Source organism: Mesoplodon densirostris, chromosome 15 (genome assembly GCF_025265405.1).
Source record: "Mesoplodon densirostris isolate mMesDen1 chromosome 15, mMesDen1 primary haplotype, whole genome shotgun sequence".
Taxonomy (NCBI): Eukaryota; Metazoa; Chordata; class Mammalia; order Artiodactyla; family Ziphiidae; genus Mesoplodon; species Mesoplodon densirostris.
In genome coordinates, this window is record NC_082675.1 from 50,207,386 (window position 1) to 50,234,912 (window position 27,527).

Here is a 27,527-nt window from a genome sequence, read left to right on the forward strand (position 1 = left end):
ACCACATGTGTACGTTTTTCTCCTCCCAGGGGCTCAAGATCTGGATCGCATCCGACTCTCCACCTACAGAACAGCATGCAAGCTGAGGTTTGTTCAGAAGAAATGCAATTGTAAGTATGCCAGTTGTTTGGACTAATTACCCTCATGAATCCTATAGTTTACATTTGTTACTTAGTTTATTAAAAGTAGGCTTTCTTGCAAGTATTGATAAAAATATGTTTATACAACAGTAAATGGAGTATTATGATACACAAATGGTAGAAAGACTATTCCCAAGTAATTCTGAAGGCTTAATGACTCAACTGCTAAAGTATTGGAATGGATGAGCCTCTGGATATGTATATAATCCTGCCCTTGGAATGGTTTAAATCCAGATGGATGGTTTTCTTCTTTTCTCTAGCTTTGGTATTATAAATGCAGTGCCATCAAAATCGTTTCAAAGATTTTAGAAAATATCAAACATTAAGTCCTCCTTATATTTCCTTTACAAATATAGGAAAATGTCTACAAGCTCCTGGAAAACATTTAAGTTACTTTCTGAAACTACAAAAATTAGCCCTTTATATCAGAGTATTAACTACTTTTGCCTACATCAGACAATAACAAGAAAAGAGACAATACTTAAAGAAACAAAGAAACTTGCTTCAACTTTTTCCCAAATTTTAACATGTAAGCAGCAATCTAGCTCACTCTTCACAGTGAGCAAGTTCACATTCCTTGCCAGGTCAATGCTTCCATCAGATTATCACATCCATTTTCTCTTGGAAAATATATTGCTTCAAAGTTCATTTATATGAGCTTACTCTTTCCTTTTTTGAAAACTGACTGCTATAAAAAATTAATAACTGTACTCATTCTCTAATTAGTATCAGGTGAATTTTAAAAATGAAAACCGTAAAGTTCTCCTGCATACATAGACATAGTTCTTGAATATGTGGCAGGGGGACTAGGCACTTGGTGAACGTAGAAACCAGCCGTGTCCACACCTCTACCCTCCCAGAGTCTCTGGCAGATGCTTCTTGGGGCTCTGGGCAGGCCCCGCCCCCCAGCCACAGGCTCCTGGGTTTACAGCTAATCATGACTGTGGAGGTGGGCAGGGCATGGCTGCTCCTCAAGTTACAGCTTATTCTCTAGCCCCAGTAGCTAGAAATGGGGCAGGACAAGAAGGGAGAAACAACTTAGGTGGGTCAAATATCAAAGATGTGTGTTGACTCCTCACAGGAAGCTAAACCAGTCCCCCAAAATGCAGTGAGAAGAACAGTAAAGATGTGGGAAGGAATCTGGGGTTGTACTTGCAGTCCTGGGTGTTGAGAAGTCATAAAAGCCCTTTCGGGGACTGGTGTTAAAGGACAAGGAAAATGCTCCCACAGAAGAAAACCTTTCCTTCTCCCCTCAACCCCATCACCCATATTTAAACAAAAGGAAGAATTTCTGTGTTTTCAGCAATGAAGAAATGATGGGATCCTCCCACTTTCCTTCCTCATTACCACTCCAGTGGCCCTCAATATAGAGGGAGTTCTGTCCCCTTAAAGCTTTGCCACACAGAGCCTTCCTTAGACTATTTTCAGTAGAGATGGGGAATTTTAAAAAGGCATTACAAAATGGTAAGGATGAACAAATTAATTAAAAGGAAAAGAAAGGAAGGAAGGAAGTAAAGAAGAGAGGAAGGAAAGAAAGATCAAAGGAAGAAGGGGGCTTCCCTGGTGGCGCAGTGGTTGGGAGTCCGCCTGCCGATGCAGGGGACACGGGTTCGTGCCCCGGTCCGGGAGGATCCCACATGCCGCGGAGCAGCTGGGCCCGTGAGCCATGGCCGCTGAGCCTGCGTGTCCAGAGGCTGTGCTCCACAACAGGAGAGGCCACAGCAGTGAGAGGCCACAGCAGTGAGAGGCCCGCATACCACAAAAAAAAAAAAAAAAAAAAAAAAAAAGAGGAAGAAGGGGAAAGGAAAAGAAAAGAAAAAAACCCACATTGATTCAGCAACCCTGCAGCCAACGTTACAAAGGGCTCACACTGTTTGCCCTAACTGGGTCCAGCAACCCACAGGCCACTTCCCATTCCTCCTACTCTCTGATAAAGCCCCTTTCTCATTCTTGGGCACCTTGTTTTCCATTACCTGTTCTTCTCTGGCCCTCATCCTTATTCTATATCCAGAATTATGTCATAGTCTCATTCACCCTCTTGGAAAACAGTGGAGAAAACAGTGACCTTCTTGGAAAGCAGCGTTGATCCATCCTTGTCTAGCTGCCCCTCAGTGCATCCGTTCATTTACCCCTTAATTTAGGAAGCTTATCGTGAGTTCCTACTATAGGTTTGCACTGCACTAGGTACCAAGGATAGAACAGTGGTGAATAAGATGTGATCCCTGCCTTAACCTTGTCCAAAGTCTAATTCGATAGGTGAATTTTTAAACAGACTTATAAATCAGTGTGGAAGTATAATGCTAGGAATGAGGACCTAGAGTGTGGGACCACCAAGAAGGCAGTGCCCTGACCTGGGTGTGAGGGCTGCTGACAGGAGTTTCCTGGAAAGGGCCTTAAAGAATTAGTAGGCATTAGGGAAGTGTTATTTGCTTTACAAGGTACCTCATAAATATCATACGTTTTTAGAAGGAGGAAAGATATTACATTCTATACAAACTAGACAAAAGTAAGGCTCAAGGCAGAAGAATAAGCATATGTTGCGTGCTCTGCTAAAATTAAGTTTCATTTTAAAGCTGTTTCTACCTTGATCAGAAGGTTTAAATGCAAGTACTATATGTGTTTGCTGAGTTTTCCTTCCTGACAAAAAATGTAGCAGTTGTGATGTTGAGGTACTTGCAAAACGCTAACACAGTTGAGCCTGGTTTATCTTCATCACAGTTGAAGTCTTCCTCTTAGGAAGATAACCAGAAGCACTGGTGGTTGTGACATATTAGTCAACATTGAATATACACCCCTGTATTAGAGAAGGATAATTTCTGTCTGCAATAAAACCTAACCCACAATAAATTATGGTACCTAATAATGGAGTTTTACTCTGCAATAAAAGATAAGAAAAAAAATCCAGAAAGTGTGCTTGTAAGTGCACTGTTTTATTGAAAACTCTTACATTGTATTTACTTCGTGGAAATCAATAGACCTTAACTGAGAACAGGTTGTTTATTTTTAGGCCCAGACCTTATTTACAGGTAAAATTTATTTTGTATATTAACAAAAGTAAGCTTTAAAACTATATAATGGAAGAAAAAACATAAAAACTGACACTTGTAAGGTTATCACCTAGAAAAAATAAACATTGCCTGGGTATAGCATGGAATGTATAGATTTTTAGGAGATTTCTTTTTTGTCTAAATTCAAAGATCAAAAGAGCTAGTTAATTCCCCATATTTTCTTCCCCACAACGCTTGCCTACTCTGTTTCTAGAATATTGATTCCTATCACTGACATTCATGTTCATTTCATTTAATACAATTCCTGACGGATGCTGAGAATAACTCGTTGTCAGTGTTCTAAAAAACTCTAAAGGAGAGGCCAGAAAACCATGGCCTGTGGATTGAATGTGGCCCAGCATCTAATTTTGTATAGACTGTGAACTAAGAATAGTTTTCACAGATGAGTATTTGTAACCTATTTGATAATAGGGAACACTAACTTGTGACCCCAATTAAGCAAAATGCTATCTCCCCAAAATAATTCTATTCTTTTCATAGGTAGGTGTGCATTTTTTTAAAATTGGGCTCAGTTATTATATTTTTAATTTCATAAGTAAGAATGTTGTGGAAACTTGTTTTCTCTACATAGTATCTACACAGTACTACTATATAATATGGTGGTGCCTCTTGGTCCACAAAAAAACATTTACCAACCTCTGCTAGAAAAGAAAAGTTGTAAGAAGCCCATCTTTAGCAGACTCACTGTTACAGAGAACTAGTGGTTACCAGGGGGAGAGGGAAGTGGGGAGGGGCAATATAGGGCTGGGGGGTAAGAGGTACAAACTATTATGCATGAAACAAGCTACAAGGACATATTGTACAACATGGGGAATATAACCAATATTTTATAATAACTATAAATGGATTGTAACTTTTAAAAATTGCGAATCGCTATATTGTATACCTATAACTTATATAATATTGTCGGCAACTACAAGTATTTTTTAAAAGCCCATCTTTTTTTTTTTTCCTGAGGCAAAAGATTCTTCATTTCTTCAATTATTCTCCATAGGCTCTATTTTCCAAATCAGCTTTTCCCTTTACCATTCATCTTTGTACCCTGTCTTGCCTTCCCTCCCCTGTCATGGCTAGCACATCCTCTAACAAAATAAAGGAATGAATGTGTCTAAAAACTAGGGGACAAAATGTGGCTATTCTATTTTCTAGGAGGAATGGGACAGAAGGGAGAATACAATAATATTCCCAATACTCCTTCCTAATCAGCAGCCTTCTCTTTAGCTTCCAGGTGTCCTGGTGACTTTCCACAAAATAAAAACCCTATATACCGTTTATAAGCATGTATGAAAATGGCAACATCTCAGCCTTTATTTTGAACAAATAACCGTCTTCTACTAGAACATTATTTCCTCAGTCAGCATTGACATGGTAAATGACCCAGATACCCTGTGATGTCAGCAGATCTTTTTTCAGAAATTACTTTGGAGTGAACAAAATGCAGCCGTAAGTTCGTGAACAACAAAAGGCAACAAGAGAAATCAATCAGAAATCTCTAATCCCTCCTGTCTAATAGTGAGGGAAAAAAAATAAGGAGGCAAGAGGATCCTCTCCCCTGCACCCACGGCAGGTGTTGCACCATCTTTAGTTCTTCGGGTTACAGTCTGTATTTTCTTTCTATCACACATATCAATTCAAATTGAATTAAAATTTTGTTTAAAAGAAAGAGAGGACAAAACGTATACGTTTGCATCTGGCTTTCTCAAAATATCTTTCCTCTAGTAAATGAAACATTTTTTAAAAGTATCCTTCATTCAAATATAATTTAAAGTCAGAACACATGCTTTTGTCTGTAACATCTCTAAACTTCTTTCAGGATTTCTTGTGAACCAAAAAAAAAAAAAAAGCAGTTATCTATTTACCTAAATATTTCTCTAACACTGAAAAATTAACCCAAGTGAATGCTCTCTATGTACTACGTCCTGAATAAATGCTCTCCTATGAATGAAAGAATATGCCCCACTAGATTCATTCTTCACCAGCCAAGTGACTAGTCTTATACTGCAAAAGTAGCCTGCATTAACAAATGCTAATACCCCACTCATTTTTCTTCAAGGTAGTGTACCAGCATATTCCTCATCTCTGCCTCATTTTTAAGTGTGTGGATTTCTGGCTGCCTGTGTCAGTTTTCTATCTTTGCATAACAAATGACCACACACTTAGCAGCTGAAAACAACACACGTTTATTATTACCCTGTTTCTGTAGGTAGAAACCCAAGCAGCATGGCTGGATTCTCAGCTCAGAGTCTCATGGATGGACATCAAAATGCTGGCTGGGTCTGTGGTTCTTATCTGGGGCTCCAGGTCCTCTTCCAAGTGAACTGGCTGTTGGCAGAATTCCTTATGGTTGAAGGACTGAGGTCCTCATTTTCTGCTGACAGTCAGCTGGGGACAACTCTCAGTTCCTAGAGGCCACTCACATTCCTTGCCACATGGCTCCCCACAGGCCGTTCAGAGTTTAAATGTCTGCTTCTTCTTCCTTGTGTTTCTCTGACTGCCTCCTCTGTGACCAGCCAGGAGAATACTCTCTGCTTTTAAAGGACCCATGTGATTAGGTCAGGCCCACCCAGATCCTCTCCCTATCTTAAAGCCAACTGGTTTGGGACCTCAATTACATCTGTAAAATTCCCCACAGCAGTACCTGGATTAGTGTTTGATTGAATAACTGAGACAAGGTATGTGCACTCTGGGTGCCAGGAACCTTGGGGTGGGGTGAGGCGGGGCATCCTAGGATTTTGCCTACTACAATGCCCAGAGTTTAAAGTCAGAACACAGGCAAGAGAAATAGCTCCCCCCCAAAGAGATGTGTTTAAAAGAGAAAGATAGAAGGACTCTCTCCACTCAAGGAGTCAGAAGGAAGAGCAGGAAGGTTCACAGTTAGGGAAATAAGTGACAGATGTCAAATCCTTGGAGCACAAGTATCTTTGTATTGTTCCAAATGTGTTGGACACACATTTTCATTCCTGACGTTGAATCATTCTAGACACTTGTTTAGGATAAAGACAAGTGGATCATGCTAGAATACAATGTTTCCCAAAATTCCCTGTGGGGAATTTGGTGGTGGCAGCAGAACATAAACAAACCCATTAAAGATGCCCGTGCACCAGGCGGTGGAAACACTGCTCCCCTCTGGGCACGCTGGACCGACAGCAAAAATGTCTCCCCTTAATCAGGGCAAACTTCTGGTAGAGAAAAGCTATGATTTTAAAGCCCTGATGCTTGAGATACAAGTTTAATTAAAGCTACTTCTTCCCTTTAATTGCCTTTATTTTGAAGATCTTAAAGATCAGGGTTTTGTTTTCTTGTTAGAATTGTGTTTTTATAGAGTGCTTGAAGCTTTGTCTGCTCAGGCTGCTACCACTGCATGTACAGCCTGCGAAGTAAGCCGACACCTGTAGCCTTGTTTCCAGGCGTCTGGATGTAACATGCATCATCTTCCTTCCCTCTCTCTTGCTTCTGCTTTATGCCAGGAAGCTGTGCTAACTAAGCATTTTTACTCTCACAATTTAGGAAGGAGCATCATCTTAAGTGCTCCAATCAGTTGGGAAAGAGTGGCGTGTAGAGAGGAGTGACTTTCAAGCTTCTCCAACCCCATCTAAAGAGGGCCAGAGCAAGAAGCAATGAATGACCTTCCCTTAGCGTTCTGCTAAGCTCTGTTCCTGGGAGCCTGCAGGATCGGCCCAGAGCCAATCAGCAGAGCGATGAAGGGATACCCAGGGGGTGCTCTCCCGCAGTCTGGCTCCCAGGAGCCCTGGGCTCTGGTGAACACTGAGAGAAAACAAAAGACAGTAGGGAGGACAGGGATGGAAGAATGGCCTCTCCCACATAACCACACCTGTTATCCTGCTGGAAAGTCAATCGTGATGCCACCTTGATTTACTCCTCAGTGAAGCTTTGTTGGCATTTTGTCCTTGTTATTAACAATCACACATTTATTCATTCATTCAACAAATGTGCACTGAGATGTGCTAGGTTCCAAGCATTATGCTTAGACCATGGTGGAGGGAAAGTAGGGTAATATTCCTTAGTGTACAAATTTAGTATTAGTATAACCTCAAGTTTAGAATCTAATGATGTGTCCTGTTTATTCAAAGCTTCTGATTGTGTTAATATCAAATAGTAGATACACCCAAACACTTTGCTATAATAAATATATCTAGCCTGTCGGTCCCCTGAGAGAACTGTCATTTTCTGAAGAAAAAAAATTACTTATCAGTTTGGTGGTTAAAAGAAACCAAGTATATCTATAGCTACTGAAATGGATTAAGTCTGTATCTGTTTTTATTCCTTCATGGTGTTGGGCTAGGACTTTTGCTTTATCTCCTTTTCTATCAGGAATTGTAAAGTTGTTTGTTGCAGGTGAGGAGAGCATAGATGCCAAGTAGGTTCCCTTGGAAAAACACCAGATAAAATCATATAACTGAGAACTCCACTTCTAACTTCCCAGTATTAGCCGACTGCCGTGGTAAACAGTCAACTGCCCCATGATGTCTGTCAAGACCTGTCATCAAGAGGCAAGCATGTGGACCACTAGGGCTGCTGCAAAGCTAATAATAATGGCACCAGCCCTTAATTAACTTAGTTTCTCAGAAAAATAATGAACTTCAATGTAAGATCAAGTACGATTCATTTTAACTTTCAAATTCAACACTGATGAATAAGATGGTGATGTTAGGGGCTTCCCTGGTGGCTCAGTGGTTGAGAGTCCGCCTGCCGATGCAGGGGACACGGGATCATGCCCCGGTCCGGGAAGATCCCACATGCCGCAGAGCGGCTGGGCCCGTGAGCCATGGCCGCTGGGCCGGCGCGTCGGGAGCCTGTGCTCCGCAACGGGAGAGGCCACAACAGTGAGAGGCCCACATACCACAAAAAGAAAAAAAAAAAAAAAAAAAAAGATGGTGATGTTATATCATGGAGAAGACTGAAAAAAATTTGTATGGCCTAATAGGATCAGAATCTACTTCAAACATGGTCATAATCATTTTCTTCTCGTTTATTATTCCGGGAGAGTTCAATCAGGGATGGGTGGGACTTGATTAGAATCAGTGCTTTAGCGCATGTTTCCCCAGAAAGCAGACTCCACAACAAGACTTGTGTGGAAGTAGCTCATTTGGAGAGTGAACCCAGAGCAGAACAAGAAAGGAAAGCCAAAAGGCAATTCTGGCGCTTCTAAGGAAGCTTGTGAAATGCACCCCAGAACTGTCCATCCAGAGCTGACAAGGAGGAGGCACTAGTCCAGCTGCTCTGTCCTGCACTGGCCAAAGGCAGCCTACAGGACTTAACGCCCCCGAGCTTCTGGGCTGCATACGTGCACCTGACAGACAGTGTCTGGTATTTGTGCTGAGACGTCCTCGGAGGTGCGTGGCGGGAGCCTGAGGCCAAGTGATGTCTGGTTGCAGCTACACTGAGCCGGTCAAAGTCTAAGTTGTGATGGTCACTCCCGCAGGGGCTGGAGGAGAAAAGTGCCCTTTTCCATCTGTCCTAACATTTCTTAGGACAGATGGAAAAGGGCAGAAACTGGAGACTTGCTGTAAAAATCTAATTCAAAGTCAATAAAAGCCCAAAATAGGGCAGTAGAATGTAGGATAGAGTTAGGGCCCATTGAAGAAACCTATGCAGAGTTATCCAGTGAAATCTAAAATGACTACCCAGAGGGCAGATAAGATACTAGATTTTCTTGCTTCTAAGGCTATTAAATATATTCTGAACAAAGTTGAACACTGACGGTGAGAAATTAATCATTGTTCAGATATTTCTTTTCATTTACCTTCTCTTATTATTTTTACAATCCTTGGTACAATACTTTGAAAACTAATAGGCTTAATAAATGCTTATTCAATTGAACATAGTTAAATTTAATTTACAGTATGACATCTATTGAGCCAACAATTATTATACCTCATTTTGAATAATCACGCAAGTCTGCAAACACAATTTAAGGAAAACTGAATACTTTTTCCTGATAGGCAGTGGATGTACTGCCAGGGCCTTTGAGGACCAGCATCATACTCAGTTTGATTTTACACCAAAAATACATTGTAGACCTTTTCCTGAAGCTCTATTATATCATGCACCTTAACCAGGAAATTAAAGTGAAAATAAAATGTTATGTTTGTAAGAAATGATGCTTCTCCCCAAAGATCCTTAACAAATAGAACTATCTTGGTGATAAAGGCACATGTTGAGAGCAAGGAAGATGTTGAGTTTGGAACATAAAATAATTTGGTGAGCTACTCAGATGTTGTTTAGATTCATATATATATATATATATATATATATATATATATTTTTTTTTTTTTTTTTTTTTTTTTTTTTTGCGGTACGAGGCCCTCTCCCCGTTGTGGCCTCTCCCGTTGCAGAGCTCAGGCTCCGGACGCACAGGCTCTGCGGCCATGGCTCATGGGCCCAGCCACTCCGCGGCATGTGGGATCTTCCCAGACCAGGTCACGAACCCGTGTCCCCTGCATCGGCAGGCTGACTCTCAACCACTGTGCCACCAGGGAAGCCCTAGATTCATATTTTAGAAAGGTATATAGCTCATGGCTCACTAATGGAGATCAAGTCTGAAAACTGTCATTTGCTGACATTTTCTTTCTGAACTCAGTGTTTGGTTAATGTGAATGATGACTAATATCTTCAGTGTAAATCACATCAAAATGCATTTGTTAACCCTGGTGAAGCATACCACTTAACTGAGTTCCTAACAGCTTTTTTAAACACAACTTTGTCATGATCAATGACCTGAATAAGGGCATAAAGTATATACTTGAAAAATCTTAACTGGCTAATTTGCACGTGGCTTTCTCCACCACAATGTTCTTGGGATTCTCATGATACTTTTTAAATAAATTTGTCTGACTCAAACGAGCATCAGTTTCCTCTTCTTCCTGTCTCTCATCTAACTCCATCCTTTAAGTCAAGGGTCCCCAACCCCCGGGGCCTGTTAGGAACCAGGCCACACAGCAGGAGGTGACGGTGGGCAAGCAAGGGAAGCTTCATCAGCCTCTCCCCATCGCTCCCTATCGCTCTCATTACCACCTGAGCCATCCCTCCCCACACCCCCGTCCGTGGAAGAATTGTCTTCCACAAAACCAGTCCCTGGTGCCAAAAAGGTTGGGGGCTGCTACTTTAAGTCTTGCTCCATAGCAGTGGTTCTCAGACTTCCTTCTCTTTCAAAATCACCTAAGGAGTTACTGAAACCTAGGGATGCCCTGGCTGAACTCCAGACACATGGAATCAGAGGCCACGATCTGAGATCCACTCACTGCTCTAAAGATCACCTCTGATTTTCACTCCTGGACTGGTTGGCTGTAGCTGGGGATCTGAATTAGCTGACATGGTAGTTGGGAAATGAAATTAAGCATTACACTTTGCAGGATGCAAATTCTCACTCTCTGTTTACTTACTGAAAAATTAGAGAAGTCTTATACAATGGGCAACAGGAAACGTTTCAAAGGTATAGACCCTGCTTTCCAGTAAACCCAGCACAAACTCCACTGGCCCAGTCAGGTCAATACAAGATCCGATTACACCATGATCACTCACTCCTCTCTGCCTTGGCCCCTCGACCCTCTTCCTGCTGGAGTGTCCTCCCCGCCTCATCTCCATGTATTCATATCCTGCTGTGATTCAGGAACCATCTTGAACTCTACCTTCTCCTCCTCTAAAACCTTTCCAAAGTCTCCAGCCCACAACGGCATCCTTGTATGTTGAGCTCCAGTAGTTTTTTTTTTTTAATCTGCTCTATGAATATGGACTTTTGATTACATAGTGTCTCGAACAGGGCTTCAATTAGGCCTTCTGAATGTGTCTCTCCCATGGGAATCATAAGCTCTTTCAGGGCCAGACTCTCCTGTTGTGTTAAATCACCTACCACATCAAACATGTAATGCATTGTAGAATCTTTAAAATTTCCAGTTGGATCTAACTTCTTTCAAAAATATTACGGAATCTCATTTCTTGCTTCCTTTCCCAACTCTGTATGTATAAGCATATGGCAGTCTTTCTCCATATGTTTATGCCCGTACATGCAATAGATGTATGGTAAATAGTGATACGCTGCAATTTTTTTCTCATGAGTTGATGCTCTCTGAATTTCAAGGTAAGTATTTGATCTGAAAGTGAACTAAACTAGGCATCACTGTTACAATCTCTCATGGGTTTTTATAACATCACATCTGTTAAGAGGAAAACAAACCTGAAATTATAGAAAAAAAGCTTGTATTAAGGGACAAATATTTTTATAACTGACAGAGTGGAGCAAAGAATTTGAAAGAATTGGGAGGGGATTTTTATAATTCTATCTGAATACGACAGTAAATTTTCTCTCAAAAATAAGAGTAATGCCTAAAATGTATATAGTGCTTTACATTTTTACTAAACGTTTTCCATTTTTGTTATTCCCAGGACACCTATAAAATAAGAAAGGTGGATATTATTATTCCTATTGTACAAATGAAGAAAGACTTGACTCCAAATCTACTATCTTTAAGTCTATTTTTCTTCTGTATAAGAGAAAATAGATTGTTGTTGCATGCTCAAAGCACTTGTTTGCTAAATATCTCTATTCTTCACCACTTACAAGTTCTGTATGATCAGGGACCTGCCTGTCTTGTTCATGCTAATTCTAGAACTGAGAACAATGCTGCCACATAATAAGGGCTGAATAAGTACTTAATGTATGAATGAAGTTTTAGTCTTTGGAATGGAAGGCTAAGAAAGAAGGCTTGTTAGTGGCTTGGGGTAATGAGTTTGAAGAGGATTCTGAAGTCATTCCTGGCACTCACAAGGGGATACGTTCCTCTCCCCACCTCCTCACACCCCACCCTGTGGCGGCCTGACCCACATGTGAAGCTCCTTAAAAGCATTTTGACTTAAAGTCTACTTGGCATTTAGAATACTGAATGAAATTTGCTATTTGAGAGCTGTCATAGGAAGAAGACAATGCTTTAATGTGTGCTCATCTTTTAGTGCTAAAAGCATCAGAATTTACTGGACAACTAAAAGAATGAATGTCCATAATTAACTTTTCTACAAGCCTACAAACATATTTTCAGGATCTGCTATGTGAATGAACACAATTTGGCACTCCAAACCCACAGTATAAACTACTCAGAAATACCACCTGAACTTGGTTCTCATACTCTGAAGAGTGTGGTTACAAGGGAAAATTCCTGCTGGGAATTTTCCTGAAGGTCAGGAAACTTTGGTCCAGGGAGGGAAGAGTTGGATGAGTTTTCAGGAGAAACAACCTATCTGGTTTGCAGTGGGATTTGATGAGTAAATCAACAGCAGAACTCACCCTGCTCTTACCTGCATGTCTCAGAGGTGGAAAAACAAGTCATAACAAAGCCTCAGATAACGGTCACCGTCACTTTAAGTATCGGTGGCAAGGGTGGGTGAGGGTTGAGAGGGCATGTGTATGGGCATGCACACATATATACACACAAACACACCGTCTACACACTAGAGGGTATGCATATTCCCAATGGCATATCGACAGATTATGTTCAATTCCCAGCCTAACTAAGAGTTGTGAGTTCAAGTTTTATTCAGGGACTTACAGAGGACTATAGTCCGGGAGATAGGTCTAAGGAGCTGCTCCGAAGGGTAGCAGGGATATATGGGGTAGCAGGGATAAATTCATATATATATATGAATTTTTTGGCTGGGAAGTACATGATGTCAAACATACATCTTGGTAAAAGATTACTGCTAGGCACAAAGAACAGGTATCTCAAGTTAATGATTTTCGTGTTTTTCTGTGTATAGGAAGATGCAAGAATCTGGGGTCATTAAAATTCTTCCTGAGATGTGTATCTTAACTATCTAGGTGCCCATTTATACAAAGCACAGAATGCCTCATCCTGTTTTTTCATCCCTCAGGGTGCACTGTCAGTGGCTGATTGCAGTGGGTTGCGACTTAACATTTGTAAAGCTGGATGATGAGTAATAAACATTCTTTGTTCTTTTTTTGTTCACAAATGTGTATAGACATAATTATATAAATCATTCTTAAACTGCATAAATTGATAGTGACCAGCTTCTTGTGATGTACCTCACAACCTATTAGAACGTAGGAGGCTGTCTTGATGCCGAAGGACTGAGAACTTCTGCCTTAGAGCAGTGCTTCTCATACTCTAATGTGAATACAAGCTCCCTGGGGATGTTGTTAAAATGCAGATTCTGATTCTCTAGGTCTGGGGTGGGGACCTGAGAGTCTGCATCTCTAACATGCCTAGTGTCTTGGGATTCCAAGTATGGTCCTGGACCAGCAGCTGCAGCATCACCAGGGAGCTATTTTACAGCCTTGTAGGTGAGTCCAGTGTGCAGCCACGGTTGAGAACCACCACTCCAAAGTGAATGAGATGAAGTCACTAGATGATGGTTATTGACCCTCCCCAGCTGCAAGCCCTCTGAGAGCCTTCTAAAGGTATATAAGTCAGTGATTGTCAAGAGTCACCTGGAGAGCTTTGTCAAAACCCTTTCCCACCCTGCTAAATTTTGGAATCAGTAAGTGGTAGAATCTGGAATTGGGAATTTTGAGGAACCCTGTTTCATGAAGTGTCTTTTGATTTTCCTATCCTATCTGTACCCTCTCTTCCAGATTTTACCCTACTTATATGATTCTCCTACTTCTCATAAAGTTTATGACCTCGGTCATTTCTATCTGGTGTAAATGAGTTTGGCATTTTTGCACTTATCTCAGGGATACTTGGATATAAGTCATCTATATCTATGAAATAAAGAGTCCATCTCTTGTTAATAGAGTGTAAGACATCAGCAAACAGATAAGAAACATCGCTTGAGATCAACAAACTCTTCTCTGCCCACAAACAAACATTTCCTCCCACCCCCCAATCCTGCCTCTGACCCAGCCATTTTCTTCCTGATATTTCCTGAATTTAAGGCAAACTATTGAAGCTTTGTCTATTTCTATTTATTTATAAAGACAGACCATGACATGTTAATAATAAATGTCTGAAATTAACATATTATTTTTAAGATTCTGTGAAGTACTAAATATTGCTTTTAAGAATACATTTTGTCAGGACTTCCCTGGTGATCCAGTGGTTAAGACTTTGCCTTCCAGTGCAGGGGTTGCAGGTTCAATCTCTGGTTGGGGAGCTAGGATCCCACATGCCTCGGGGCCAAAAAAAACAAAACAAAAAGCAGAAGCAATATTGTAACAAATTCAATAAAGACTTTAAAAATGGTCCACATCAAAAAAAAAATCTTTTAAAAAAAGAATACATTTTGTCTATTCTTGATATGGTTAATGTTATCTGAATAATTTCATTATGCAAACTGATGTCTTATGTAATATATTAGTATAAAAAGTATGTAGTTTTATAGATGAGGAAACCCCACTTCTTATCACCTGTGCGTGATAGTAGGTGCTCTGTGATGGACATTTAAAGCTTGATGGATATTTAGTAAAGTGTTCACAGTGCCATCTAGTGTTACATAGTCGTCATTGCATGACCTAAATAAATTCCTCGTTTTCTAAAATGACTTGATAGCTCAACAATAAGTAACATACTCATACAACTGTCAGCCCTTTAAAACAGACCTCTTAATAACTTCCTAATGACTCTCAACTTAGCTCATTTCTTTATGTTCCTATTTAATTAAGCAAAAGTCTTGTGATACTTACCTTTTTCAATAATAATTAATAGGTATTGAATGCTTGTTATGCACTAAGCACTATGTGAAGTGCTTTACATGGATTATCTCATTTGCTTCCCACAATAACCCGGTAATGGAAGCTGTTATTGTCCACATTTTACAGATGAGGAAACTGAAACTTAAGGACATTAAGTGGCTTGCTCAGGTCATAATGGATAGCCAGTAGGGAAACCAGGTGGAAACCCAATCAACCACCCAGGAACTTGTACTACTCTGTGCTGTGATCTGAACCTCTCAAAGTAGTTACCAGTGAAATAAAGCTTCCAAGAAATCTTTATGAAAGCAGGCCTTCCTTACCAGGTCTCTGTTAACAAATACAGTGAAATCAATTCAAACTCCACTAACGCAGAATATTTGACAACCAAACTGAATAGGTATCTGCTTTTGTGGCTGGGATGGTGTTTGTGCTTCTCTGATATCACCTACATAATATATGCTCAAAATTGTATGTTAATTAGTTTATTGAATTTGGAGGACTGGGCTAAAACTTAAATTTGGATTCATAATAAATCTTGTAAATTAATAATAGCATAGCATGGCTGCAGATCAGAGAGTGTTTAATTATTTTAACACAAAATATTATGTGCCAAGCCCTGTGGTCAGCACTTGTGTATACCTTTTCTCTTTTATCTTCACTACAACTTCCTCTGGGTGGCATTAGCTTTCTCATTTCTAAAAAGGGAATAATAAACTGTATAGAGGTGAAATAACTTGCCCACAGTTTTACAGTTATTAGTGGAGCCAGGAGTGAAACCTCAGTCTTTATGATGGCAAAATCTGTATCATTTCCACTCTGCCACTCCTAGAAAATAATGTGCATAATTATAGTTGTCTGCATACCTGCCACCCCCTATGTAAAAATGCCACAGTCTCTTACTTGGACTAGAGCAATAGTCTCCAGCGATTTCTGCATGTGTGCCTGTCCATCTCTGTTCCTTTTTTCCCTCAATGTCAGAAATGATATTTTTTAAGCTGCATTACTGACCATGTCACTCTGCTGTTCAAAACCCATGTCTTAGCATAAAGACCAAAATCCTTATAGCAGTTACAGTGCTCCTCCACCTTATCTTGTTCTTCAAGCCCCTTCACGACCATATCATAATCCCGTTTTGTACCTGGCACCCTGTCTGTCACAGTAAGTCATGATTTCTGATTATCTGTTTGTGCGATAGTGAGGCATGCCTGTATCCCCACCAGACTGTTAGTCCATGAGGCAGGAACCACACCTGTATGGTTTACCATCGAGTCCCCAGGACCTACCACAGTGCCCAGCACATAATTATGAAAACTAGTTTTTTTTAAGTCACTTATAACTATCTATTCTCACAGCCAGAATTAGTATTTTATTTTTCCTTATATTGAGACCTTAGATATGTAAAGACACAAATACAGAACAGATTTATTTTTAATAACTTTCATATGATTTTCAGATGTTTAACTTGTCTGTAATCCTCGGCCATTATTATTTCCTATGGTATACGCCTTATTCCAAGCATTTTACCGGCATCATCCCATTTAACCTTCATAGTCATCATCGGAGGGTAAGGACTGTTATCAGCCCCACTTTTCTAAGATGAAGATCCAGAGAAGTCAAGTAATTTGACTGTTGATATATCTAAGATTCAATCCAAGGCTTGTGTGATTGTTCATGACTATGCCTTGTTGTGTCATTAGCAATTGAATGCATCCTCAGAAGACCCTGTTTCACTGTTGTCATTTCCTTGTCATGCACTCACTTAGCCAACAAGTATTCATTAAGCTCCTATGATGTGTGAGGCCCTGTGACAGTGCTAGGGGTGTGAACAATTATCATGACAGTCTCTTTCTGTGGCATGTGCGATGTAGAGGTGGAAACAGGTGACCAGCTGGTGGAAACAGATGACCAGCTGGTCTGTACAGAGAGTTCATAAATACTGTGATGAGGAAGAACAGGATTCTAAGGTGACACATAGGAGGGATACAAAACCTAGAGGCAGGGGATCCAGAAGACATCCTTGAAGAAATGGTACTGACACTAAGTTACGGTGGATGAGACATAGATACGAAGTAAATGAGGCCAGATCAAAAAGAACTTTGCAAGACATGTTGAAGAGTTTGGATTTCAAATTAATGGGAAGTTATTAAAGGACTTTCAGCAGCGTACAAGTGACATGTCAGATTTGCAGTTCAGAAATATCACTCTGACTGCAATGTGTAGGAAGAATTGGAATGGAGAAAGAATAAAGACAAAAGAACTGATTTAGTCAACCAATAAGAGATAATGAAGACAGCAGTGGATGATGGAATTGGGTGATGCAAATAAGGGTCCATGGAAATGGAGGCATTAAAGTGACATTTAAGAGATATATTCATAGGACTTGGTCACTGAGAACACGTGGGATGTGAGGACCCAGGGATGAAATGCAGATTCTGGCTGGACCAGGGGGAGGGACGGGGGCTAGTGCCATTCACTAGAGAAGGGAACCCCAGAGAAAGTGGGTTTGGAAGAGAAGAGGTGAGTATAGGCTGGACACGCAGAGGCTAAATTGCCTAAGGAACCTCCCTCTGGGTCTGTTGGCCACCCCCGTGGACCTGTGTTATTCCACTTGTGGGAATCCTGAGGGCCTCCCCGTGCTCTACAACGTCTCCTCAGGAGAGACCTAGCCATCCAGACTATCTCCCTCCACCAGCAGCCATTTCCTGCCTTGTAGCCAACTCCCTCCTGTGCTCAAGTTCACAGTCCATATTCCTCTTCTCCAATGCCTGTTTCATGTGATCCATAGCCAGGATCCAGATCAGAATAGGTCAGTAGCCCACTTCCTATGGTTACCTGGGCACAGATACCAATCAGGATGATGGGGGAGATCTCATCATAACTGCTCTCTTTGTATCCTGTACCCAGACATCCCCAAGGACTAGATCCAGAGGATTTGTAGATCAAACATATAGGGAATAATTATAGGAATACCAGCTATTTCCCTCAAGAAAGTTTAATTAATAAATAAATTCAACTTGTAATGCCATCTCCCTAGGAGTACCTCACTTGCTAAATTGAAAAATTGGATAAATAACATTAAGAAATACAAAGAACATCCTTGTTATGTGATATACAGAGAAGGTTGCAAAATTGGAATCACATCTGAATTCATCCAACTCTAATAAATATTTAAGTAATTCAGTTGGAAAGTGATTTGTATTCCTCTGCTCCAAACCAGAGATATGCCAAAAAAGTTTTCTTTTGACATGATTCACATTATTCACTTGTTCATGTATAATGTATTGTACCCATGTACCAGGCACTACCACTTTTGATTTCATGCATTTTTCCATTTAATGAACACAATCCCCACTTTATAGACGAGGAAAGTGAGGCTCTAAGTCAAGGCTAAAAGGGTATGCACTCATAGTAGACGAGCTAGATGTGGACCTAGGTCTTTGGATTCCAAGTCTGGTGTTAATTTCAACTTCAAGTCCAGGATCTCAATAGATGTTAGTTTTGTTTTTCAAATATAGTATCAGAAGTGAGCAAAGAGATAGGAGACTAAAACTTGAAAGTTGTTGGTGGAAAAGCCTATGTGGTGTGTATAGTTCTCAGAAATTAAAACATAAGGATATACTTCATTGAGAAAATCAACATGTTTATTTTCAAACACCAAAGTATAGGGGCCTCCCTGGTGGCGCAAGTGGTTGAGAGTCCGCCTGCCGATGCAGGGGATGCGGGTTCGTGCCCCGGTCTGGGAGGATCCCATATGCCGCGGAGCGGCTGGGCCCGTGAGCCATGGCTGCTGAGCCTGCGCGTCCGGAGCCTGCGCGTCCGGAGCCTGTGCTCCGCAACGGGGGAGGCCACAACAGTGAGAGGCCCGCATACCGCAAAAAAAAAAAAAAAAAAAAAAAACACCAAAGTATAATGAAAAGTGAACTTTAAATTTGGTGAAAATGTGGAGAATCTGGAACTCTCACACTCCTGATGGGAGTGTAAAACACTACCACTACTTTGAAAAACACTTTGGAAGTTTCATAATTAAACATACACCTACCATACAACCTAGCCACTTCGTTTCTAAGTATTTACCAAAAGAAATGGAAGTATATGTCTATACAAAGATTTGTACATGATTGTTCATAGCAGCTTTATTCATAATAACCAATAACTGGAGCAACACAAATGTCTGTCAACAGGTGAGTTGATAACCAAATGGTGGCATATCCATTTAACAGCATACCATTCAGCAGTAAAAAAAAGGAACAAACTATTATCATGCAACAACATAGATGATTCTCAAAATAATTACACTACATAAAAGAATACAGACCAAAAAAAGAGTACATATGGTATGATTCCAGCCATATAGAATTCTAGAAAATCGTGATGGAAAGCAGATCTGTGGTTGCCTGGGGTGGGGAGCAGGATGGATCAGAAGGTGCACGAGGAGACCTTTGGGGTTGATACACGTGTCCATCATCTTGATTGTGGTGATGTTATCCGGGAATGTCATAACAAGACCTCGGGGTGAACAGGAAAGAAATAGAAATGGATTTCTTGACTATCCTAGTGAAAGTAACCATGACTTAAGTTACATGAGCTTACTAACAATGGAACCAAGAAACTGTTCTTGATCAGGTGAGTTAAGTGATCTCTGCCTTAGTTCTACTGCTGCATTGTAAAGATAACTTTTCCTTTTCCCCCGCCTGCCTTCCTGCTTACTTTAACTTTCCCTTTTTTCTTATTTCAAACGTCATACTACTAAAAATACGTAAATAAATGAAAATATTTTAAATACTCAAATGCAGTTTTGATAGTCTTTCAAACACTAGAATTTAAGTGTTGGTTCTCTCTTTTCTTTGTAAGGGGTCAGTGTGTACAAGTGGGAAAATGCTTTAAAGCCACATAGACTTGTTAATTTTAATCACAAGTACTATATACTTCAGAGTTGCTAAGAAACTAGATCTTAAAAGTTCTCGCCACAAAAAAGAACTGATAATTATGGAACATGATGTGTTAGCTAACGCTATGGTGGTAATCATACTGCAATATAGAAATGTATCAAATCAATATAGAAATGTATCAAATCAACACCTGAAACATACACAGTGTTATATACCAATTATATCTCAATATTTTAAAAACCCAACTAGACCTGGATACAAATGCCAGGTGACTTCCCTTGGACCTTTGCATTTGCCAGTTAACTTCCTTTATCCTCACATGTAAGTATTTCAAGGGTCTATTATGAAGAATAGAAATAACTCTCTACTGTGATGTTCAGAAAATCATTTGTTTGCTGTTACACATTGTACATCAGCTCTTTGAGATCCTGAACTATGTGCCTTTACTGATGTCAACTCCTATAGTAGTGGAACACATACTGAACCCTATGAGGCACCTTGACAAAACAGGACAGATGGTACATGTATAATAATGAATTTACCTTTCCATGCACTCTGGTCTGACGTGTCCACTCTGCTTTCATTGTATGTAGTGCACCTGGTGGACATTTGGAACGTCATAGAAGCTTTGAGGGAAAATGGTCTGAACAATGTGGACCCAAACATAGAACTCAACGTGGCCCGATTGGAGGCTGTGCTCTCCACCATTTTTTACCAGCTCAACAAAAGGATGCCAACCACTCACCAAATTCAGGTGGAGCAGTCCATCAGCCTCCTGCTAAACTTCCTGCTGGCAGCCTTTGATCCGTAAGCTCCCTCTGAATATCTGTGACTCACTACATGTTCGGTCTCCCCTTCCTCTTGTGCTTCTTGGTCTTTATACCAAAGAATTTTCTAGAGTAACCAACTGCTTCTTTTTTTCTTGGTCAGATACTTATCTCAATAAAGTTTCTATGTGTTTAATATAAATTTTAAATGCTTTGGAAATGACTTAGAGAGTAAAATAGCTCCATAGGAAGTGGAGGACAATTGTATTTTATGTGCTGACCTTTATTTAACTCATCCCACGCTTCCTAGAAGCTATGGATGCTTGGAAGCGTTGCGTGATAGGCCCGTGAAGCGATTTAATGAACCATGATGTGGGAGGATGTTTTTAACGCTCTCCTTTGCAAATTGTCTAAGACAGTGCTTCTGAGGTGTCATAGCAAGACCCCAGAGCAAACAGATGTTGAAAAGGGTTCCTTCCTTGACCAGCCTAGTAAAAGTAGCTGTGACTTGCATTAAATGGACTGGTCAATAATGTACCATGTAAAACAACGTGATGCCATCCACGCACCACGACTGAAACTCAGCCTCATTATCTTATAACTTCCCCTCGCAGACTCAGGGAATTTCAGAACTGTCTGAGATCTTAAAGACCATTCTTCCAAACCTCTCATTTTACAGATGAAGGACCCGAAGCACAGAGAGATTGTCACTTGTCCAGTGACAATCGGCAGGTCCAGTGGCTCTCAGCATGATAGTGGCAGAGTGGGGATTTAGAGATTCAGCTTCGATTTTTTTTCCAAGGCACATGTGGCAGCCCTGTGAAATGTAAAACCTCCCCTGAATCCCACTATCAGCCGAAAATTTCAAAGGGGCGTTTGCTGATGGCCCCTAGGCTAGATACAGGATCAGCACCTCCAATTTCACCCCTGGTTTTGAATATTAAAAAGGAAAATTGCTAGCTTGATCTTTCAACAATGCCATTTTAAGAATCTCAGAAGATTGTGCTTAGTCTCGTTGTCTAGCCAATGTTTAGGAATATTTAAACCCAGCACTGGAGATGTTCCAGCCAGGCTAATGTTATTATGCCACTGACAAAAGTCACCAGCTGTCATTTTGCAACCTAGCGTGGTGACAGAATTGTACATGCTCAGTTTGACCAGTATACATTATTGTCTCCATGTTAATATTTTGAGAAATTCTGAAGTTGAAATAAACAAGCAGTCCAGCCTGATAGATTCCATGCTTAGTCTGTGCAGCCTTCAGAAGTGATGTACTGCTTTGGGCTAATCACTGTGGTAGCCAAGCGACAGGGCTGGAAGAGGAAGATGTGGTTCCACATGACAGGGGGCAGAGTGGAACCAAGCCGTGGAATTTCTATAACAGCGTTTCTGTCGTGTCCCCTTAGCAAGAGCATGGCAGCTTTCAGACCTGTTACTGAAGTCTTCAGGAGCTCTATTTGTTGTAACAATAGAAAATGTAAATAGAGAGAATTTCCTGCTACATCTTGGGGTATTTCTAGAGGATTCATAAGGAATGAAAGCTAAAACATAATTTGGACCAACTCTGTAAATACAGAAATGGGGCCAAATTAACAATAAGGATGGGGTATTTTGTGAAACAGATGGGGCTTAACCTAATAGATTTTTCACTTTTGTTTGGAAATATTGGGAAGAGCATTTCAAAAAACAGAGCTGTAACTGTTCTCTAAATAGCTATGATAATGTAGCTGAATCATTGCAAGATTGTTGGATGCTAAGCTTAAGGATTATACCAAGGTAGAGTAGTTCCCTTTTCTCCACACCCTCTCCAGCATTTATTGTTTCTAGATTTTTTGATGATGGCCATTCTGACCAGTGTGAGATGATATCTCATTGTAGTTTTGATTTGCATTTCTCTAATGATTAATGATGTTGAGCATTCTTTCATGTGTTTGTTGGCAATCTGTATATCTTCTGTGGAGAAATGTCTATTTAGGTCTTCTGCCCATTTTTGGATTGGGTTGTTTGTTTTTTTGTTATTGAGCTGCGTGAGCTGCTTGTAAATCTTGGAGATTAATCCTTTGTCAGTTGCTTCATTTGCAAATATTTTCTCCCATTCTGAGGGTTGTCTTTTGGTCTTGTTTATGGTTTCCTTTGCTGTGCAAAAGCTTGCACTGTTTGTGGGAATGTAAACTGATACAGCCACTATGGAGAACAGTATGGAGGTTCCTTAAAAAACTACAAATAGAACTACCACATGACCCAGCAATCCCACTACTGGGCATACACCCTGAGAAAACCATAATTCAAAAAGAGTCATGTACCAACATGTTCATTGCAGCCCTATTTACAATAGCCAGGACATGGAAGCAACCTAAGTGTCCATCATCGGATGAATGGATAAAGAAGATGTTGCACATATATACAATGGAATATTACTCAGCCATAAAAAGAAACGAAATTGAGATATTTGTAGTGAGGTGTATGGACCTAGAGTCTGTCATACAGAGTGAAGTAAGTCAAAAAGAGAAAAACAAATACCGTATGCTAACACATATATATGGAATCTAAAAAAAAAAAAAAAAGGTCATGAAGAACCTAGGCATAAGATGGGAATAAAGACACAGACCTACTAGAGAATGGACTTGAGGATATGGGGAGGGGGAAGGGTAAGCTGTGACAAAGTGAAAGAATGGCATGGACATATATACACTACCAAACGTAAAATAGATAGCTAGTGGGAAGCAGCCGCATAGCACAGGGAGATGAGCTCGGTGGTTTGTGACCACCTAGAGGGGTGGGATAGGGAGGGTGGGAGGGAGGGAGATGCAAGAGGGAAGAGATATACGTATAACTGATTCACTTTGTTATAAAGCAGAAACTAACAGACCATTGTAAAGCAATTATACTGCAATAGGAAGGCCCCTGATATATTCTTTCAGTAATCTCATTGTAGTAGATTTAGAAACACATCCACCCAAAGAAATCTCATTGTAGAGATTCACAGACACATCCACATAGAGACCCCAGTCTGCAGACGCTTCTGCCTGCTCTCCTTTGGCAGAGCAAATGAATACAGGCAGTTCTACTGCAAAACAAATTTTCTGTCTGATGGATTTTGAAATTTTAGACAATGTGAGAGGTGAGCCGTCAGGAAGTCCCAGTACCTGAAAATACAATTTAGAAGTGAATATAAGAATAGAAATAAGAATAAAAGGACTGTTCAATTCTCTCTCTTATAATAGTAAACTTCTAATTATCCAATTGAGATCCAGTATGGAAATCTGATGTCACTTCCTACTACCTATCCCATAATACCCAAATATTTATTTTTTATTTTTTATTGAAGTATAGTTGACTTACAGTGTTGTGTTAATTTCTGCTGTATAGCAAAGTGATTCAGTTATACATATATATATATATATATATATATATATATATGTACATTCCTTTTACATATTCTTTTCCATTATGGTTTATCATAGGATGCTGAACATAGTTCCCTGTGCTATACAGTAGGACCTTGTTGTTTATCCATTCTATATATAATAGCTTACATCTGCTAATCCCAACCTCCCACTCCATCCCCCTCCCAACCCCCCTCCCCCTTGGCAACCACAAGTCTGTTCTCTATGTCCATGAGTCTGTTTCTGTTTGTAGATAGGTTCATTTGTGTCATATTTTAGATTCCACATATAAATGATATCATATGGTATTTGTCTTTCTCCTTCTGACTTACTTCACTTAGTATGATAATCTCTAGTTGTATCCATGTTGCTGCAAATGGCATTAATTCGCAGAACCCAAGTATTTAAGGGAGCCTTCTGTATTTTGGTAGACATGAATGAACCTGATACTGGTAGATCAATGAAGTGCTGTTGCTATTACAAAATCACTGAAACATTTAGGAGATTTTCCCCTCATTTGCTGTATTTTAAATGGACATACTGAAAGAAAAAGAGAGGAAAAATCCAAAATAAAAGAGTTAGAGATGCCTTAACAACCTGGACTCTAAAGAGGTAATGTAAAAAAAAAAAAATTTAAAGGAAAGACAGTAATTTAAACCCATGAAGAATAAGAACTTGCATTCAAAGAAATATGTTCATTAGTTTGCTTGTGCCTTAAAGTTAACCAGCCCCAGCCAGTTGAACTCTGCCAAGAAATAGTGACCTGAAATGAGGATCAAGGTCCACTTGACTTGGATGCACCCCTGAGAACCAGGCTCACTTTCCCACAACCATAGTTCCCCAAGAGTAGCACCCTTCTGTTCCTCTCCCCGCCAGAATCCCTGGATCTCAGTTCTTACACAGGCATGCTTGCCGCAGGCTGTGGTCAGTTTCCCGGTTGTGAGGTTTCTCTGCTCTTTGGCCAAGTCAGCCTCAAGATACAGTACATCACTACATACATAGGATGATTCGTAGACTGTCAAGACCTAGCATTTGCCTCCAATGGCCTATGCCATGCTTGCCATCCTGTCACTGAATAGGCAGTCCCTTCAGTCTAGAAGGTTTCTGTCTTGATCACTTTCCTTCTAAAAATGGATACTTGGGGGCTTCCCTGATGGCACAGTGGTTGAGAATCTGCCTGCTAATGCAGGGGACACAGGTTCGAACCCTGGTCTGGGAGGATCCCACATGCCGTGGAGCAGCTAGGCCCGTGAGCCACAACTACTGAGCCTGCACGTCTGGAGCCTGTGCTCCGCAACAAGAGAGGCCGCGATAGTGAGAGAGCCGCACACCGCAATGAAGAGTGGACCCCGCTTGCCACAACTGGAGAAAGCCCTCGCACAGAAATGAAGACCCAACTCAGCAAAACTAAATAAATTTATTAATAAACTTCTACCCCCAATATCTTCTTTAAAAAAAAAAAAAGGATACTTGGGAGGGATATCACCCAGTGGGCTATTAACCAACCAACTTCTAAGCAGACCCTTTCTACAGCCAGAAGCTTTCTTCTCTAAGTGTCTCTAGGGAAATGGAGGGGTGTGCCTGGGAAGCATGGGAAAGGAGGTCTCAGAAGAAGGGAGCAGGGCTGAGAGGGAAGAAGAATACGAGGAAATGACCAGAGCCTTAAGTCAGTCTCCTCCTCTTCTCTCTTTCCTTCCGTGTCCCCCAGGAACTGGCCTGCCTTGCCTCCTTCCCTGTTTGGTGGCAGGAGCCTTCCCCTGAGGCTCTCTCTTTCAGAAGCCACTAACTCGGCAGCCCGTTTCCTCTCACTTCTTGTCCATATCCCAGTGGGGGTGAAAATCTCTTTGAAGTGTTCTAAGGACTTTTACTGTTATTACTTTTTAGGGAATTGAAAGTAACAACAACAAAAAAAATGGTGGAAAGGTACAAGATGAAAATAATTCTTTAAAAAAAAAAAAAAAAACAGGGCTTCCCTGGTGGCGCAGTGGTTGAGAGTCCTCCTGCCAATGCAGGGGATGCGGGTTCGTGCCCCAGTCCGGGAAGATCCCACGTGCCGCGGAGCGGCTGGGCCCGTGAGCCATGGCCGCTGAGCCTGCGCGTCCGGAGCCTGTGCGCCGCAACGGGAGAGGCCACAACAGTGAGAGGCCCACATACTGCAAAAAAAATTAAAATTAATAAAAAATAAAAAAATAAAATTAAAATTAAAAAACAAAACATATATACCTTTATTGAGGTATATTGAGGTATAATTCTTCAAAGTTGATCATGTATGGCCTTTTGGAGAGGTGGGGTCATAGACACTGATACACTGTGAAGCCCTTCAGCTCTCATGGCCAAGCTGCTCACCCTCTGCCAGGTCCCACAGTTCCTTGAACATGACTCTGATAGTCTCTTGAGATGCCTGTCTCTCTGCTTATCTGACTGGCCCCCACAAGCAACTTTCAAGTGGGACCATGTCTTTTTCTTTATATGTACAGCACCTGAGCCAATACCCAGCTCATAATGAATCCATGAGTGAATGAATAAATGAATGAAAATCAAAGGTAGACTTAGCTCTAATCACACTAATTTCTTTTCATTCTTTTTCTGAGATTAAGCCCTCCTTAATCTCCAATCTTTTACTAAATCTAGTGGGTCTAAGTTTGCTCTGTCATCTAGATTCATACCCTCTGTTTTCACTTCTCCTCCACAGAGAAGATCACTAGATGTCCATGGTTACTAATGTGGGCGATCCCATTTTCACAACAGACTTTAATGTGCTTCTCTTTACTCTCTTCCTGCTTTCCCGGGAAACACTAACATCAACTTTTGTCAGTTGACTTAATCTCATTTCAATTCAGGAGCCTCCCTTATTGGCACAGTTCCTCATAAAGTAGATTATATGACAGGGGCCTCACTTTTAGCAAATATTATTTCCACATATATTCGAAAACTTGAAGTAGGACAATGATATATATTAAACAGTGGTTTTCCTATTTTTGGAGGTCCATTCTTTTTTTCTTTTCTTTTTTAATGTAGAGTCAGATTTTTTTTTAACATCTTTACTGGAGTATAATTCCTTTACAATGGTGTGTTAGTTTCTGCTTTATAACAAAGTGAATCAGCTATACGTATACATATATACCCATATCTCCTCCCTCTTGCGTCTCCCTCCCTCCCACCCTCCCTATCCCACCCCTCTAGGTGGTCACAAAGCACCGAACTCATCTCCCTGTGCTATGCGGCTGCTTCCCACTAGCTGTCTGTTTTCCGTTTGGTAGTGTATATATGTCCATGCCACTCTCTCACTTTGTCACAGCTTACTCTTCCCCCTCCCTGTGTCCTCAAGTCCATTCTCTACGTCAGTTCTTAATGCGAATTCTCTAATGATGTTAATAATATTATAATTATGCTAAAATGTACTCAGCATTTACTGTGTGCCAATAATCTTACTGGTTTGGCGTTACATTATTATAATTTTTCAGGTTGAGTAAGTGATGAAGCTGAGACATAAAAAGGTTAGATAATTTGCAGGTCATACAGTTTCCTACTAGGTGAGGTAAGTGGGGAAAAATCCTTTTGTTTCAGGCATCAGTTTAAATTCAGCTCTATTCATGCTTTCTGTTTCATCTTTTT

At 40.6% G+C, this 27,527-nt stretch overlaps 1 protein-coding gene across 1 annotated transcript in view; it reads left to right on the forward strand.

Annotated features, from left to right (window-relative positions):
• Window positions 1-27,527, forward strand: part of DTNA (dystrobrevin alpha) — a 209,294-nt gene that overhangs the window by 101,005 nt on the left and 80,762 nt on the right. Inside the window, exons 3-4 of the mRNA XM_060119629.1 lie at window positions 30-110; window positions 20,353-20,566. Coding sequence (XP_059975612.1) covers window positions 30-110; window positions 20,353-20,566 — 295 coding nt within the window. The remainder of the gene's footprint in view (window positions 1-29; window positions 111-20,352; window positions 20,567-27,527) is intronic.